The sequence below is a fragment of the Crocodylus siamensis genome, chromosome 2, assembly GCF_052110815.1.
Source record: "Crocodylus siamensis isolate JL-2025a chromosome 2, ASM5211081v1, whole genome shotgun sequence".
NCBI classification, from domain to species: Eukaryota; Metazoa; Chordata; order Crocodylia; family Crocodylidae; genus Crocodylus; species Crocodylus siamensis.
The window spans coordinates 166,651,299-166,667,168 of NC_143396.1; the positions used below are offsets into that span (position 1 = coordinate 166,651,299).

Below are 15,870 nucleotides of genomic sequence, written 5' to 3' on the forward strand. Positions count from 1 at the left end.
TCATCTAACCTCCTCTTAAAGACCCCCAGGGTAGGGGCCAGCACCACTTCTCTTGGAAGTTGGTTCCAGATCCTAGCCGCCCTGACCGTTAAATAGTGCCTCCTGATATCTAGCCTAAATCTACCCTCTACCAGCTTGTGAACATTATTCCTGGTCACTCCTGGCAGTGCTCGGGGGAACAGGGACTTCCCCAGTGCCTGCTGATCCCCCGACTAGTTTGTAAGGTGGGCGACTCAACGCCAGAGCGCCCCTACTGGCCCGTCACAGGTTTTACAGGCATAATTTGGGTATAGTAATGGAGTCACTGAAATCCCTTGAGCAAACATTTTCTAATTTGGCATCGGGTCGACTGGATAGTGTAGATAGCCAGGATGGCGGACAAGTATGTCCACATGACTGTGCCTGTGGCAGGCCAGTAGGGGGCACTTCTGCGTTGAGCCACCCACCTCTCTGCTCCCGACCACCTTCCAGGCTCCGAAGTCTCCCTAGGGGCGCCTTATGTCTAGCCGACCCCCTTCCCGGAGCACACTCGCTAGCCTGGGGGTAACATAGCTGCCACCACCCCAAGAATGGACTCATTCTTGGCCCTGTGTCCTTGGGGAAACACAGGCCTAATGTCCTATGAGTACTCAACCCAGTACAGGCACTTGGGGCACTTCCCCAAGCCAGGGGGCAAAAAGTAAAGTCTCCCTTAGTCCGCAGACCTAAGGGGTCTCTTAGGCATAATTTAGACCCACCCCTCAATAAGTCTCCCACACTGGTCACAAAGGAGGACTTTATTGATTACCGGGGTAGGGTGAAAATAGGGTACAAGATTGAGCAATATCTTAGAAATCCTAAAGAGCAAACAGTCTGGCTGAGGTAGCCTTTTGATCACGCATCTTTGTTACTGCCAACTAGATATCTAATCAGAACTCGAGTAGCTTACTCACAAGCATCTTCCAAAGGCCGGTGAAGTTTCCCTTCTGGAGGCAGGCAGTTCCTTGCTCATGAGTTTTGGGGGAGACAGCCAGTTTCAGATGGTCATGCTCCTCTGAGTCCCCCGCATGGCTGCTGCCTCCTCCTCCTGGGCAATCCAAACTTATATAGCCCCCGTGACCTCATTCACCTGGTCCAGTGGAGGTCAGCTCCGGTTGGCTGTCCACCAACCAATTTGAAATACCTCACCTGTTACCGGGCAGATTCTAGCCCACCAGGTAGATGCCCCTCACCCAGGTACCAGTCACGTAGGTAGAGGGAGCAGGTTTCCCCCCCCTCAGGAATGCCGCCAGCTCAAGTCACCCAAAGAGATAGGCTGAGCTGTGAATCCTCTGTGATGGGCCCATCCCAATCCCATTGTCACAGGGCAGAAAATTTGGGGAGAAACCAAGGTGGCTTTCTGCCACAGTGCCTGAACTAAAAGAACTGGCGAAAGAGAGAGGCCTTCATGTGAAGAAAGGGCTAAAGTAGGAAGAGCTGATTAAACTCCTTTGCGACAATGACTCCACCACAGAGCCACCTTCATGCACATCAACTCCTGAGTCCTCCCCAGAATTGCATTCCCGCATGCCTAGTCCACAGCCCACTGAGGAATCAACCCCTACGGAGGAGCGCTGGAGGTACCAGATGCGGCTAGAAGCTGAAGAGTGACAGAGCAAGCTCAAGTATGAGCTGGAGTTGAAAAAGTTGGAGGCCCAGCGCAAGAAGGCACAAATGGAGCTGGAGGCCCAGGGTGAGCATGAGAAGGCACAGCTGGAGCTGAAAAGGATGGAGCTAGCGGAGAAGACAGCACAGCGCAAGGCTGGAGAGGCAAGGCTCAAGCATGAGGTGGAGGCCCAAGAGGCAGAGGCCAAGCGCAAGCACGAACTAGAGATACTCCATCTGGAGCCCAATGGGGGAGATGCAGGCCCTTTGCAAGCGCCAGGCGGACACCCCAAACCCAACTCCCCATCCTTCTCTTGCTACCGAGCTGGAGATGATCCTGATGTATTCCTCAGCATCTTTGAAAGGCAAGCCCGATGGTGGAAGGTGCCCGAGCAGGAGTACACGATGCACATGGCTGCTCTGGTAGAAGGCGACATGGCGATGGTCATGTCCCAGACCGAGCATAAGGAGGCCCCTGATTCGACCAAACACCCCAATTCGGAAAAGAGGGGGTGCTATAACTGTGGGGAGCCGGGCCACATCAAGCCCAACTGCCCAAAGTTAAGCAACAAACCCAAGCCCGTCAGACATGCAACAGCTGTAAGCAATGAGGGGGAAGACCTGAGCCACTCTGAGGGGCGTCCCTGTTGCTACAGGATCACAAACCCAGAGGAAGTGATGGCCCCCCCACCGGACCAAGATAACGGTCAATGGGAGAACCCTTATTGGGGAACTGGACACGGGGTCCAGTGTGACATTAATCAATGCCAACCTTGTTTCGCCTGCAGATATAATCCCAGGGAGGACCCTTACCATTCAAGGGGTGGGGTCCCCGCCATTTGAGGTACACCTATCGAGTGGAGAGGCTGTGCGATGTGCATAGAACTGGGTGTGATGGAAGGGGCTCTGGTCCCCATCCTGGTGGGACAGGATATCATTTATGTAGAACTCCTGCACCGGGAGGTGGACCAGGTCCTAGAGCTAGAGCCCTACCGCATTAATGCGGTGACTCGTCAACAGAGCAGAAAGGCTAGAGGGGGAGGGTTAGAAACTCCCCAAGAGACAGCCACACCATTGACTGCGGTGGGAGAGGCCCCTGCGGAGGGCAATCGCACACCAGACCCTGAGGGAACTAGCGACCCCGAGGGTGGGTTAAGTGACAGTCCCGGAGGTGTCTAGTCCGTCAGTGGCAGAGGGAGGCGAGACTGTCAGGGAGGAGTCCAAGGAAGTCCCTGAGGATGAAGGTGCACCCCCTGCAGGAGCCCCCAAACTCTCTGCTGCTAGCTTAGCTGGGCAAGGGGAGCTCAAGCAGGAGGTTCTGGCGGGCCCCAGCTTGGTGGACCTCCGGCAGATGGCTCAGGAGCAAGAGACCGAGTTCACCCCCGAGAAGAGGGAACAGGTGGTCTGGGATAAGGGACTTCTCTATTGGTTGTGGGTACCAAAGAACCATGCTGAGACCTGGGAACCCCATCGCCAGATCATAGTACCTCGTAAATACAGACAACAGTTGCTTTCCATGGCTCACGACTTACCGTGTGCTGGTCACATGGGCAGGGAACGGACATGCCGGTGGCTGCAGGCAAACTTTTATTGGCCCCGAATTGTCCAGAATGTGACAGACTACTGCTGATCTTGCGAGACATGCCAGCAGAAGGGCAAAAGTGTGGACAAGAGAAAGGCTCCCCTTCAGCCCCTCCCTGTCATTGATCAAGCCTTCCAAAGAGTGGGAATAGACATTGTGGGCCCTCTGAGGCATAAGACCTGGAGAGGGAAGAAATACATCCTGACTCTAGTGGATTTTGCAACTCAGTACCTGGAGGCAGTTGCCTTGACCTCCACCGAGGCACCTGTGGTTGCTGATGCCCTGACCAAGATCTTTCAGCTGGGTTTTCCCTCCGAGATCCTGACCGATCGGGGTGGAAACTTCCTGGCGGAGGTGATGAAGTGCCTGTGGGAGTGCTGTGGGGTGAAACACCTCAAGACCACAGCCTACCACCCTCAGACAAATGGGCTACTAGAGAGGTTCAATGGGACCTTGAAAGGGATGCTAAAGGCCTATGTGGACTCTAACTCCAATGACTGGGATGAGAAACTTCCACATTTGATCTTTGCCTACTGGGAGGTGCCCCAGGAGTCCACAGGATTCTCACCATTCGAGTTGATGTTTGGGAGGTGAGTTCAAGGTCCTCTCGATTTGGTGAGAGAGGAGTGGGAAGGGAAAATCCCTTTCACCAAGACCTCCATGGCGGACTATGTGCTGCATTTTCGTCAGAAATTGACTGACATGATGAAAGTGTCACGAGACTCCCTGGGACAGGCCCAGGAGAAGCAAAGAGCCTGGTATGATGAAAAGGCTCGCTTACGTACCTTTGAACGAGGTGTTAAGGTTATGGTTTTCCTGCCACTAAAGACAGACAAGCTGCCAGCTGCTTGGGAAGGTCCTCATGTTGTCCTGGACAAGCTGGATGATGTGACCTATGTAGTGGCCAGGAGTGGGAAAAAGCCTAAGACAGTTCATGTGAACATGCTTAAACCATACTTTGATAGAGGTGATACGGTGTTCTGGATTTCCTCAGTAGAAGGATCACCTGAGGACCCAGAGGAGCCGGTCATGTACGGTGACTGGGATGGGGAGGCAGGAATAGGGGAACTGGGCCTGCTGGACCATCTGCCCTCCCAGGACAAGGACAAGCTGCTCACAGCACTCAAAGACTTTGGGATGGTGTTCTCTAACAAACCAGGTAAAACGGACCTGGCGATACACTCTATAGACACGGGCAGCCATCGCCCTATACACTCCAGACCGTACCCAGTTAACGAGAAGGTAAAGCAGGAAATAACGTAAGAGATCACAGAGATGGAAGGGTTAGGGGTAATCTGGCCTTCAGTGAGTCCCTGGGCCAACCTGGTGGTACTCGTCCAGAAGCAGGATGGGTCCATCTGGTTCTGTGTGGACTACCGGAAGCTGAAAGCTATTACCACCCCTGATGCATACCCTATGCCCAGGATGGACACTTTGCTTGATCACCTGGGCCCAGCCAAGGTTATCTCTACTCTCGATCTGTCCAAAAGATTCTGGAAAATGGCACTGGACCTGGATGCCATAGCCAAGTCCGCCTTTACCACCCCTGTGGGACTATACGAGTTTATGGTTTTACCTTTCGGTATGTGCAACTCTCCTGCATCCTTTCAAAGACTGATTAATAACTTGCTACAAGGATGTGAGCAGTTTGCCATGGCGTACATCGATGACATCACCATCTTCAGTCAGGACTTTGAATCGCACCTGATTCATCTGGCCACCGTGTTAAGCAAGATCAAGCAAGCTGGTCTTACGGTGAAAGGCAAAAAGTGCCAGTGGGCACTACCCAAGGTAGTGTATTTGGGACATCGTGTGGTTGGAGGTCATATTGCTCCCTTATGGGACAAGATCGAGGCCATAAAGGACTGGCTGCCACCACAAACCAAGAAGCAAGTCAGAGCCTTCCTTGGCCTGGCTGGATATTATAGATGGTTTGTCCTGGGATTTGGAGCGACGGCAGCTCCCACACATGAGCTGACCAAGAAGGGAAGCCCTGATCCAGTGGTCTGGAAGCCTGGGTGCCAAGAAGCATTCAACACCCTAAAGGCTGCCCTGGTCAAACAACCAATCCTGAAGGCACCGCTCTACGATAAACCCTTCTACGTCGCCACGGACGCCTCTGACTCAGGACTAGGAGCCGTACTCATACAAGAGCACCAAGAGACACGGCACCACATGGTGTACCTCAGCCGGAAGTTAATCCCTCGGGAGTGGAACCTGTCATTGATTGAGAATGAGTGTCTGGCAATCGTCTGGGCACTGAGCAAGCTGAGGCCCTATTTATGGGGGCAGCAGTTCACCATCCTATCTGACCATGCCCCACTGCAGTGGTTGCAGACAATGCAAAACACCAATTGCAAGATTCAGCGATGGGCCTGGCAGCTTCAAGAGTTCAACTTCACTGTTGAACACAGCAAGGAAACCCAGAATGTGGTAGCAGATGCCCTGTCACAGAAGGACTCTGGGTAGGGGGTTGAATGGACTCAGACCCGCTTGAGCGCTCTGGTGGCGAAGGCCCTGAATGTGCTATCAAGTTTTATATGTTTTATTGTTAGGATCAGTATTATGTGGTGTGTAATTTTTCTTCAGGTGTGAAAGGAGACACTTCCAAACTAAGCATGCTTGTATCCATAGCACTGTAAAGCTACGGGTCCAAGATTTTAAAAGCGGGGAGGGCAAATGTGGCAGGAAGTCACCTTTGTTTCTCCCCAAAATCTCTGCACTGTGACAATGTGATTAGGATGGGCCCAGCAGAAGAGACACACCCTTACCCTATCTCTTTAGGTAACCTGAGCTGGATACATTCCTGAGGGAGGGGGGAAACCTGCTCCTGCTACCTACGTGACTGGCATCAGCTACCTGGGTGAGGGGCATCTACCTGGTGGGCTAGAGTCTGCCTGGCAACTAGTGATGTATTTCAAATTGGTTGGCTGACAGCCAACCAGAGCTGGCCTCCACTGGACCAGGTGAATGAGGTCACAGGGGCTATATAAGTTAAGACTGCCCAGGAGGAGGGGCAACAGCCATGCAGGGGGACACAGAGGAGCTTTACCATCTGAAACTGGCTCTCTTCCCCATAACTCTCGAGCTAGGAACAGCCTGCCTCCAGAGGGGATCTCCACCACCCTCTGGATGATGCTTGTAAGGTACTCGAGATCTGGTTAGATATCTAGCAGGCAGTAACTCAAATGCGTGATCAAAAGGCTACCTCAGCCAGACTGTTTTCTCTTTAGGATTTCTATGATATTCTCAATATTATATCCTATTTTCACCCTACCCCTGTAATCAATGAAGTTCTCCTTTGTGACCGGTGTGGGAGACTTACTGAGGGGTGGGTCTAAATTATGCCCAAGAGACCCCTTAAGTCTGTGAACTAAGGGAGACTTTCATTTTTGGCCCCCGACTTGGGGAAGTGCCCCAAGGGCCTGTATTAGGTCGAATACCCATAGGTACTCTTTAGGCCTGTGTTTCCCCAAGGACACAGGGCTGAGAGAGAGACCCTTCTTGGGGTGGTGGCAGCTACGCTACCCCAGCCTAGCAAGAGGGCACCCCAAGAAACAGATCCCTTGGCTCTCATCCGAGCCCTCCTGGGCAGTGCCTTGATTGCTGCAACGGGAGTTGGGAAAGTCTCACACCCCAGAGAATACCAGTGGAGTGGGTAGACCTGTCCCAGGCACTCAGGGTGTCCATGGCTCCAGGGTTTGGTGGCCATTGCCCCAGTACAGCCGTTGCTGTGTGAAATGTGCCTTGAGACACTGGGCGTGAAACTGCAAAGAGATCTTATCTGCTACTGAGGTGCCAAATCTGTGCAGCCCAGCAAGGGGAGGCCCTGGCTGGGCCAGGAGTGGGGAGCAGGGGCTTCAGCACAGTCAGACATGACAGCAAAACCCCTCACGGCAGACTCTTGGTCCTGATTGTGCCCCTCACTCCTGACACAGCTCCATTTTCTGAAGACCACAGCTCTTCCCACAAGTTCTTCCAGTGTCTCTAACTCCCAACCCACAACACCCTTCTGGGATGAAGCACCTGGGGATGCTGAGAGCTGGGGAAGGCCCTGATAGGAACATAGCCAGGTCCCTCTGACCTAGTGTCCTGCCTCTGTTGGTGCCCAGGCCCAGCCTTTGAATCAGTCTCTCTCTCCAGGGTCTCCTTCTGGAGTGGGCTGATTCCTGCAGAGAGGATATACCAGTTTCCAGGGTTGGGTCTGGGAGTCCCTTGACTGGAGGCCTGGAGTTATCCTACCCCAGGCTCTCCTGACCCATGGTGTCCTGGAGTCGGTGGGGAAGATCCCCACGTGAGATAATTTCAGAGTATCATAGTAAAGTAGGGACGGAACTGATCTCAGGGGGTCACATTTAGTCCTGCCCCCTGCCCAAGGCAGAACCATCCCTGACTAAACCATCTCATCTGCTCCTAAAAACATCCAGAGTTGAAGATTCCTGCACCTCTCAGCAGCTCGTTCCATTGCTTAACCACGCTCAAGGTTGAGACGGTTCTTCCTATTCTCCAGCCTAAATTTCACTTGCTGCAATTTAAGAGCACTGCTCCTTGTCTTGTCCCCTGTGGCCACAGAAAACAGTCAGTCTCCATTTTGCATATGATCCCCCTTCAGGTATCTGAAGACTATCCACAATAAATAATCCCAATTTTTTCATTTTGTATTTATAAATCATTTTTCCCACATCAATAATCATTTTTGTGGATCTCACCATGGCTTCCCAACCATCAGGAGGCCATGTCCACAGCTGCTCTGGCCCAGATGCCTTGGTCTGGACTGGGAAAAAAGCTGTAACCAAATCCCATCTGCACAGTCCCCCCGGTCAGGGGCCCACATGTGCCAAAGTAGGTCAGGTGTTATAAATACCAGCTCCACTCTCCTAGCATGCCTTCCAGCATGGGCAACTGGTGCCACCTTTGTCTGGGGGAGCATATGCCCCCTCAGCGACCAGTTACTGAACTGGGGGTGGGGCCCAGCCACCAATCTCGCCAACTGAGAAGTGGTCCCCCCATGGCCAGTCACACTGACCAGGATGCGGACGTGGCACTCCCGGAAGTGGCTTCAGTGCCACAACCGACACTCCCACTCCCTGGGCAGCAGTCGCAGGGAGCACACAGGTACTTCTGCCTGCCCACCCTGCCCATCACCTAAGCAGGGAGCACAGCCTGTCAGGGTGTACACTAGCACTCTCAGGGGGTACATGTGCACCCCTGCGTACTCCATGTGCATCGCCATGGTCTTCCAGGAGCTCCCAGCTGCCCTTGCCCTAGATTCTTGCTGGGGGACTCCTACTGCTGCCCAGAAAGATGGGCCAAGCCAGGTGAGACTTTCTCTTTGACCCTCGGGACCTACACAGCTCTTCATGACCCAGCGCTCCCTTTACAGTCCTTTTGATGCCCATCACTCCCTGCCGTCAGGTCCCTGCCAGCTCAGCCCTCCCAGTGCCACTCAGTCCAAGACCCTGTTCTTGGCTCCCTCCCACAGCTCTGACAGTACCCTCAGTGCAGACATGCACCCCCTGCCAGCTGAGGTTTGACATACCCTACAGCTCTGCCAATGCACATCAATCCTGCCCCATGCCCCCTTCTATCTCTGCTTCTGGGGTCGAGGAGGGGGCGGTACCCGAGCCCACAAAATGTTGCATGTGAAAGCATCTTCCTGTGATGGGAGCACTGTGGGGCAGCTGAGTGGTTGGGGCCTGGTGGGGGCGGGAGAATATTGCAAGTCATCCCAGCTTCTTCCTCCAGCCCTATATAAGGGCCAGGACTAGCTAGAGCCAACCACCAGAGGCTGCAGAGGATCTGGATGCTCAGCACTGCCAGGCAGGTGAAAGATGGGGGCTCCTTAGGGTCTCCTGCTTCATGTGGGGGAGGGGATGACCAGGGGCCAGAGGAGCTGGGGGTTTGGATAGCTAGGGTGTAGGCCTCAGAGCTGACCCTGCCTCTTATCCCCAGGCCTCTCTCCCCGGGTCTGCCTGAAATGGAGCTGCTCCTGGTTCTGGTGTTTGCCCTGCTGGGAGCTGCCTCAGCTGAAAGGCTTTGTAAGTCCCTCTCTACTCATGTCTCTCCCCACATGCTCACCCCACCCCAGGGAAAACCCCTTACTCCCTTTTCCTCAGCCCTAACTGAAACCTGTTAACCCAATGTGCAGCCCCTGCAGGAATTCAGTGGATTTAGGCACAGGCGCCAGCATGGGAAATGTTGGGTTCCACTGCCCCAAGCCAGCGTTCCCCTCCAGCCCCAGCCCATTTCCCTTCCACACACCAATGCCCCTGACCCTCACAGCCTCAACCCTGCTTCACGCCAGGCACTGAGGTCCTCCTACCCTCAGAGCCCCATCCCTGCATCTCCCACACAATGGGGTCCCCTGGCCCTCACAGCACCAGCCAAAGACTCCTTACCCTCCCCCCTGAATTCCCATGGGTATTTGGACATGGAGGAGCTGAATCCCTAGCTGGAGCACTAGACACTGAAGGGAATGGCAGAAAGTGCCCACCGGAGGGTGGGGAGACCCACAGAGAAGCACAGGGACATACATACAGAGGGGGAGGGAAGGTGCCTATCCCTCACCCACTGCTGCTGTGCCCTGACCCCCATCAGAGTGGAACTGGAACCCTCTCTCCTCCCCTGCCCTGGTTCTCTTGGGGCCTGAGGCACCTCATGGTGCTGGAAGGGCCAATGATGTATCTTCTTGCCCAGCTGAGGTCCAGCAGCTAGTGGTGCCAGCCAAGCAGGACAGCTGTGTTCCTGGGGAGGAAACAGCACTGGAGACCGGGGACTTGGGACCCACCCTGCCCCCTGGAAACTGAGACCTCCATGGTGACGATGGCAGGGGAGGGGGGCAAGACCAGTCACTACATAATAGCGACTTGAAGCCAGACCTTTCGTCAAGCCCAGGTGAGGAGGCTGGCAGATGGCTCCTCAGGCTGCTGCGAGGGCTAGGGGCTGGTGGATGGATCACGCGGGAGGCAGATGGTACGTGTGGCTGGTCAGTGTCGGGTGGTGAATGGAGGTGGAAGATGCAGAGTGCTGGGTGTGAGCATGGGACTGGGGGTGTGCTGGGGCAGTCAATGTGAGTGTCTGGGAGGCTAGTGGATAGTGCATACAGATGGGAAGAGGAGTGTGGAAGCAGTAAAAGGGGAACACAGCGTGCTTGTGGGAGCAGTAGGTGAGGATGTGGGGTTGGACAGTGTGACTAACAGGGCATTGTGTGGGATGTGGGAAGTTGCTGGGTGTGCCTGTGGGAGCTAGGGGTGTGATTGAAAGGTGAGAGGTTTTTCTGTGGGGTGGCAGGTGTGACCATGCACTTGGCAGGTGTCAAATGAAGGCACTGGTGGTTTGGTGACTCCTGGTGCCAGCGCAGGACCTCAGTGTCTGCTGTCTTTCTCCTCACAGAATGTATGTGTACGCTGCTACAGGGGCTGCCTGGCCTCCATCCACAATAGCAGGATAAACTACTACCTGCTCCGTGTAGCCCGTACTTATACCAACAGTGGCCAGGTTTGGATTGGAGGCTGGACTGTGTGCTTGGTAAGCCCCCATAGCTCCTTCCCCATTGGCTTGGGGCTGTAGCCAGAGCCACCCAGGCTGGTGCTGGATGTGGGCCTGAGGCATTCAGGGCATGCTACCCTGGGTGGGCAGAAGGTGAATGAATTAATTGTCCCATTCAAACACCCGCAGCCTTGATATGTAAGATATTGGCGTGCCATGGGTGGGTGGCAGGGGAGCCACAAGGGGCTCAATCCTTGCTGTGGTTGGCGCAGCCCCAGCTCCTTCTGCTCCAAGGAGCAGTTGCCAAGCAAAATGCCTTTGCATGCTACACTCTGGCACCCGGGCTGGGGGTTGCCTACCCCTGGGTTAGATGAAGGCCTAGGCAGCAGTGGCAGCTCTGTGGGGTGGTGGCTGGGCACCTGCCATGGTACAAGCATGCCAATATAGCTCAGTGCTGATGTTCAAGAAAGGGAGGAGAGTGGATCTGGCTAACTACAGGCCCATTAGCCTGACTTCTATCCTGGGGAAGATCTTAGAAAAGTTTATTAAGGAGGCCATCCTTGATGGACTGGCCCAGGCTAACATCCTAAGGGACAGCCAGCACGGGTTTGTTGCGGGTAGGTCTTGTTTAACCAATCTCATTTCCTTCTATGACCAGGTGACCTATCACCTGGACAAGGGAGAAGAGATTGATGTCATATATCTTGACTTCAAAAAAGCTTTTGATCTGGTATCCCATGATCACCTCTTGGCCAAACTGGCCAGTTGTGGCCTTGGCTCCACCACGATCCGCTGGCTGGCTGGGGAATTGGCTCCGTGGTCGGACCCAGAGGGTTGTAATTGATGGCAGTCACTCATCGTGGTGCCCTGTGACCAGTGGGGTCCCTCAAGGCTCTGTCCTAGGGCCTATACTGTTCAACATCTTCATTAATGATGTGGACATTGGAGTCAGGAGTGGACTGGCCAAGTTCACCGATGACACCAAACTTTGGGGCAAAGCATCCACGCCAGAAGATAAGCGGGTGATCCAGGCTGACCTGGACAAGCTCAGCAAATGGGCAGACGAGAACCTGATGGTGTTTAACACCAAAAAATGCAAGGTTCTCCACCTTGGGAGGAAAAACCTGCAGCACCCTTATAGGCTCAGCAGTGCTACGTTGGTTAGCACTACAGAAGAAAGAGACTTGGGGGTCATCATTGACCACAAGATGAACATGAGCCTGCAGTGCAATGCTGCAGCTAGTAAAGCGACCAAAACGCTGGCTTGCATCCATAGATGCTTCTCGAGCAAATCCCGGGACGTCATTCTTCCCTTGTACTCGGCCTTGGTGAGGCCGCAGCTGGAGTACTGCGTCCAGTTTTGGGCTCCACAATTCAAAAAAGATGTGGAGAAGCTTGAGAGAGTCCAGAGGAGAGCCACGCGCATGATCAGAGGTCAGGAAAACAGATCTTACGATGATAGGCTGAGAGCCATGGGACTCTTTAGCCTGGAAAAGCGCAGGCTCAGGGGTGATCTGATGGCCACCTATAAGTTTATCAAGGGTGACCACCAGGATCTGGGGGAACGTTTGTTCACCAGAGCGCCCCAAGGGATGACGAGGTTGAACGGTCACAAACTCCTGCAAGACCGTTTCAGGCTGGACACAAGGAAGAATTTCTTTACTGTCCGAGCCCCCAAGGTCTGGAACAGTCTGCCAGCAGAGGTGGTTCAAGCACATGCATTGAACACCTTCAAGAGTAAATTGGATGCTTATCTTGCTGGGTTCCTATGACCCCAGCTGACTTCCTGCCCTTTGGGCAGGGGGCTGGACTCGATGATCTCCCGAGCTCCCTTCCAGCCCTAATGTCTATGAAATCTATGAAATCTATGAAATTCTACAGAGACGATGTTTCGTCAGCTGGTGGATGGACAGGAGCGCCTGGAACTACTCCTGCTGGGCCTCCAGGAACCCCACACATCGCAGCATGAGCTGCACATCCCTTTGTACCAACAGTGAGGAGTACAGGGATGGGGAAATAGGGGGCCTGGGGCAGGGGACTAGGACTTCTGATACTGAAGAGTGGGGCAGGGGCAGCTGGGGCACTGTGGGGCAGTGGAGTTTTGGGTTAAGCGGATCTAGGGCTTTGGGGAACAGGGGTATCCGGGGCAGGATGATGTGGAGTACCATGGGGTCTGGGTCATCGGGATCTGGGGCTCTACAGGGAAGAGGGGCCTGAACCAGCTGGACCTGGGGCTCTGTTGGGCACTAGGGCTTGGGGCAAGTGGTCCAGAGTTGCTTGGGCCTGGGAGACCAGGTGATGCCAGGAGGGTACTAACCCATCTCCCCTTCTTGCCAGATGGTCAGTGGAGGTCTATTAACTGTGGTACTCGTTTGCCCTTCATCTGCGAGATCTGAGGAAACACCCTTGTCCCTGTGGCTCCCCATCCCTGCCGCTCCACCACCAGGCACTCCCAGCTCCGCGTGGTGTCTCTGCTCTCATCTCCCCCTGTGCCGTGGGTTCTGGCTCTGTCCCATCTCCTGGGTATGGTAACTGCTTGCTGTTCTCCGCAATAAAATACTGCTTCACTCAGCACCTGCAGCCTCATGTTGTTCCTTCTTGCTCTGGGATGGTACAGTAACACTGAGGGCTTGGGTGGGTATTTTTGGGGAGATTGGTTCCCACAGGATCTGTGCCTGGTCAGAAGGGGCTGGAGATGGTTTGTCTCATCCAGCACTCTGATTCCAGGCAGGGAGCCTCTCCAGGGTCCAGGAGATTTTTGCTCCATGGTTGTGGGATGAGTCATTCCATGGGGGTCAGGTGGGCCTACTCCACTGGAGGTCCCTGTACCTTGTGTGTGGTGGGGTTTGCATGACTGTTCTCCATTTCATGACCTACCTCTCAACAAGGCATGTGAGATCCTCAATCCCTGTCCCAAGACACTCTTTCAGACACTAAAGCAGACCTCCTATCCCTTCCAAGTGGCTTTTCTTTCCGTTCCCCTGGAAAGGCCCTTGAACCTCCTAGTGCCCTGGTGCCAGGGATGAAGTCTGGCACTGGCCAAACAGACTAGCATGTGTGTGAGCAATATAACATGAGTGTGAGTAGGAGACACGCCAAGGCATTTGTCAGAAGGGAAGGGAGTCAGGATGATCCCTTGTCCCAGTGTGGACAAGACCCACTCACCCTAAGAAGAGTGCCCCATGCTGGAAAGCTTGGCAACCTGTATTCCCACCCCTGAAACTGGTCCACTCTCTCCACACTATGCACACTATCTCCATACTGCTGCTAGGAAACTGGATTGGGGTGCTCTTCTAGCACCTCCAACCTGGAGAGAGAATTCCCTGCTGAGGAGCCCAGGCAAGCATTTTATGGTGGCTGAGAGCATCCCAGGAGGTGAGGACTGTCCTGTTTTGCACAGAGCCAAGCATGCTGTTAAACAATCAGTAACACCAATGTCAGGCAGGCTGGCACCCATGTCAGATGGCAAATGCCTGAACAGATTCACTGGACATGGTGAGGGGCCCTGTGGCAAGGCCAGGCAGCCCTGGCTTCAGACAGGGGCAAGCAACAAATCCCAAGGTGTCTCCCTGAGTGTGTGCTGTAGGAGGAGGAGGAGGCTTGTAGAAGGAAGGTCCAGGGCTCTCCCTGGCAGAGAAAGTCTGGTTGGTGGTGAGGAAGAGGGTGGTGTTAGAGGCCTTTTCACCCACTTGCGGCGTCATTGGAGAGCTGGGGGACCAGAGGATCATAAAAGCGGGTATAAAACAGAAACCTTTCTCCACTGTAGGGCCAGGCAGAGAGGCCTGTGCACTGAATGGGGGCATGAAGTCCTGGACCGGCTCTGGGGCTAGAGGCCAATGGAATATGCCCCCGAGTCAGTAGACTGCTTCTCCTCGCTCCGGCCCCCCAACGTCTGGCTGCTCCTGTACACAGGGCTGGTGGAGACGGCTGGAGGCAGGTTCACCTCCGTCACCTGTGGGGCACAAAGCCATGTTACTGTTTTCTTCCTGGTTACCCCATGGGAGAGAGCTGGGATGGGCAGGGGTTGGGGGCCAGCTGCTCCAAAGAAACACCTTGGCACCACCCCCTCATGGCAGATTCCCTCTGGCCAGGCTGGTCATGCTGCCGCATGTGTGCACATGGCACAAGCAGCTCTGCTGGGACAAAGTGGGACCAGAGTAGCCAAGAGCGCTTATACCCCAGCCAGCACTCCTGCCCCACTTTCCATGGTACCCCCTGCTGGGAGAGGCTGGGGCTGATGTATAGGGAGCTCCACTTCATAAGCAGACCTCCTATCCCTTCCAAGTGGCTTTTCTTTCCATTCCCCTGGAAAGGCCCTTGAACCTCCTAGTGCCAGGGATGAAGTCTGGCACTAGCCAAACAGACTAGCGTGTGTGAGCAATATAACATGAGTGTGAGTAGGAGACACGCCAAGGCATTTGTCAGAAGGGAAGGGAGTCAGGATGATCCCTTGTCCCAGTGTGGACAAGACCCACTCACCCTAAGAAGAGTGCCCCATGCTGGAAAGCTTGGCAACCTGTATTCCCACCCCTGAAACTGGTCCACTCTTTCCACACTATGCTAGCTCCCTCATGGTCAGTACTCCAGCCACGTGGTACATAGCATCCCCTGGCTCTGCAGCTATCTGGGCTCAAGAGGTGCTCCTTTTTCAGACTCACCTCTTCAAACTTTTTGGCTTTGTACTGCTCAGCCCCCTTGAGAAAGTTGAGAAGGATGATGTCACATAGGACAGTGCCCTGAAAGGATGGAAGGACAGATAGGCTAAGGCAGTGCTGCCAACACAGCACAGGCATGTATGAGGTTAGGGGTAGAGTCCTTCCCAAGTGGTCTAGTTATGCCTGGGTCCAAAGGCAGCAGAGGGGAATCCCATGGCCTGCTGGGCCTAGAGGTCTCAGGAGGGATAGCGGGTGGACATGAATCCTCAACAGATGCACCAAACTGAGTTGTGCTCAGCGAAGCGAGGGCTGTGGTTTGAGCAGCTCATACTGGTGACCAGGCCTGGAGGACTCTTAGCCTATGTGTTTTCTCTTGCCCTCTGTACAGGGAGGACAGCACTTCACACAAAACAGGGTAAGATACAGGCTACTGAGTGGAGGCTGGAGCTCCTCCCTGCACTATTTCCCTAGTGATATTTTTGATTCCTCCTGTGCTGTCACCACAGTGCTGTATTGGATAAC

General features: G+C 54.3%; 1 protein-coding gene across 1 annotated transcript in view; it reads right to left on the bottom strand.

The window, feature by feature from the left end:
- Nucleotides 1-12,301: 12,301 nt before the first annotated feature.
- Nucleotides 12,302-15,870, bottom strand: part of P2RX3 (purinergic receptor P2X 3) — a 33,706-nt gene continuing 30,137 nt past the window's right edge. Inside the window, exons 11-12 of the mRNA XM_090034820.1 lie at nucleotides 15,352-15,429; nucleotides 12,302-14,645 (exon numbers count right to left, since the gene is read on the bottom strand). Coding sequence (XP_089890946.1) covers nucleotides 14,520-14,645; nucleotides 15,352-15,429 — 204 coding nt within the window. The 3' untranslated portion in view covers nucleotides 12,302-14,519. The remainder of the gene's footprint in view (nucleotides 14,646-15,351; nucleotides 15,430-15,870) is intronic.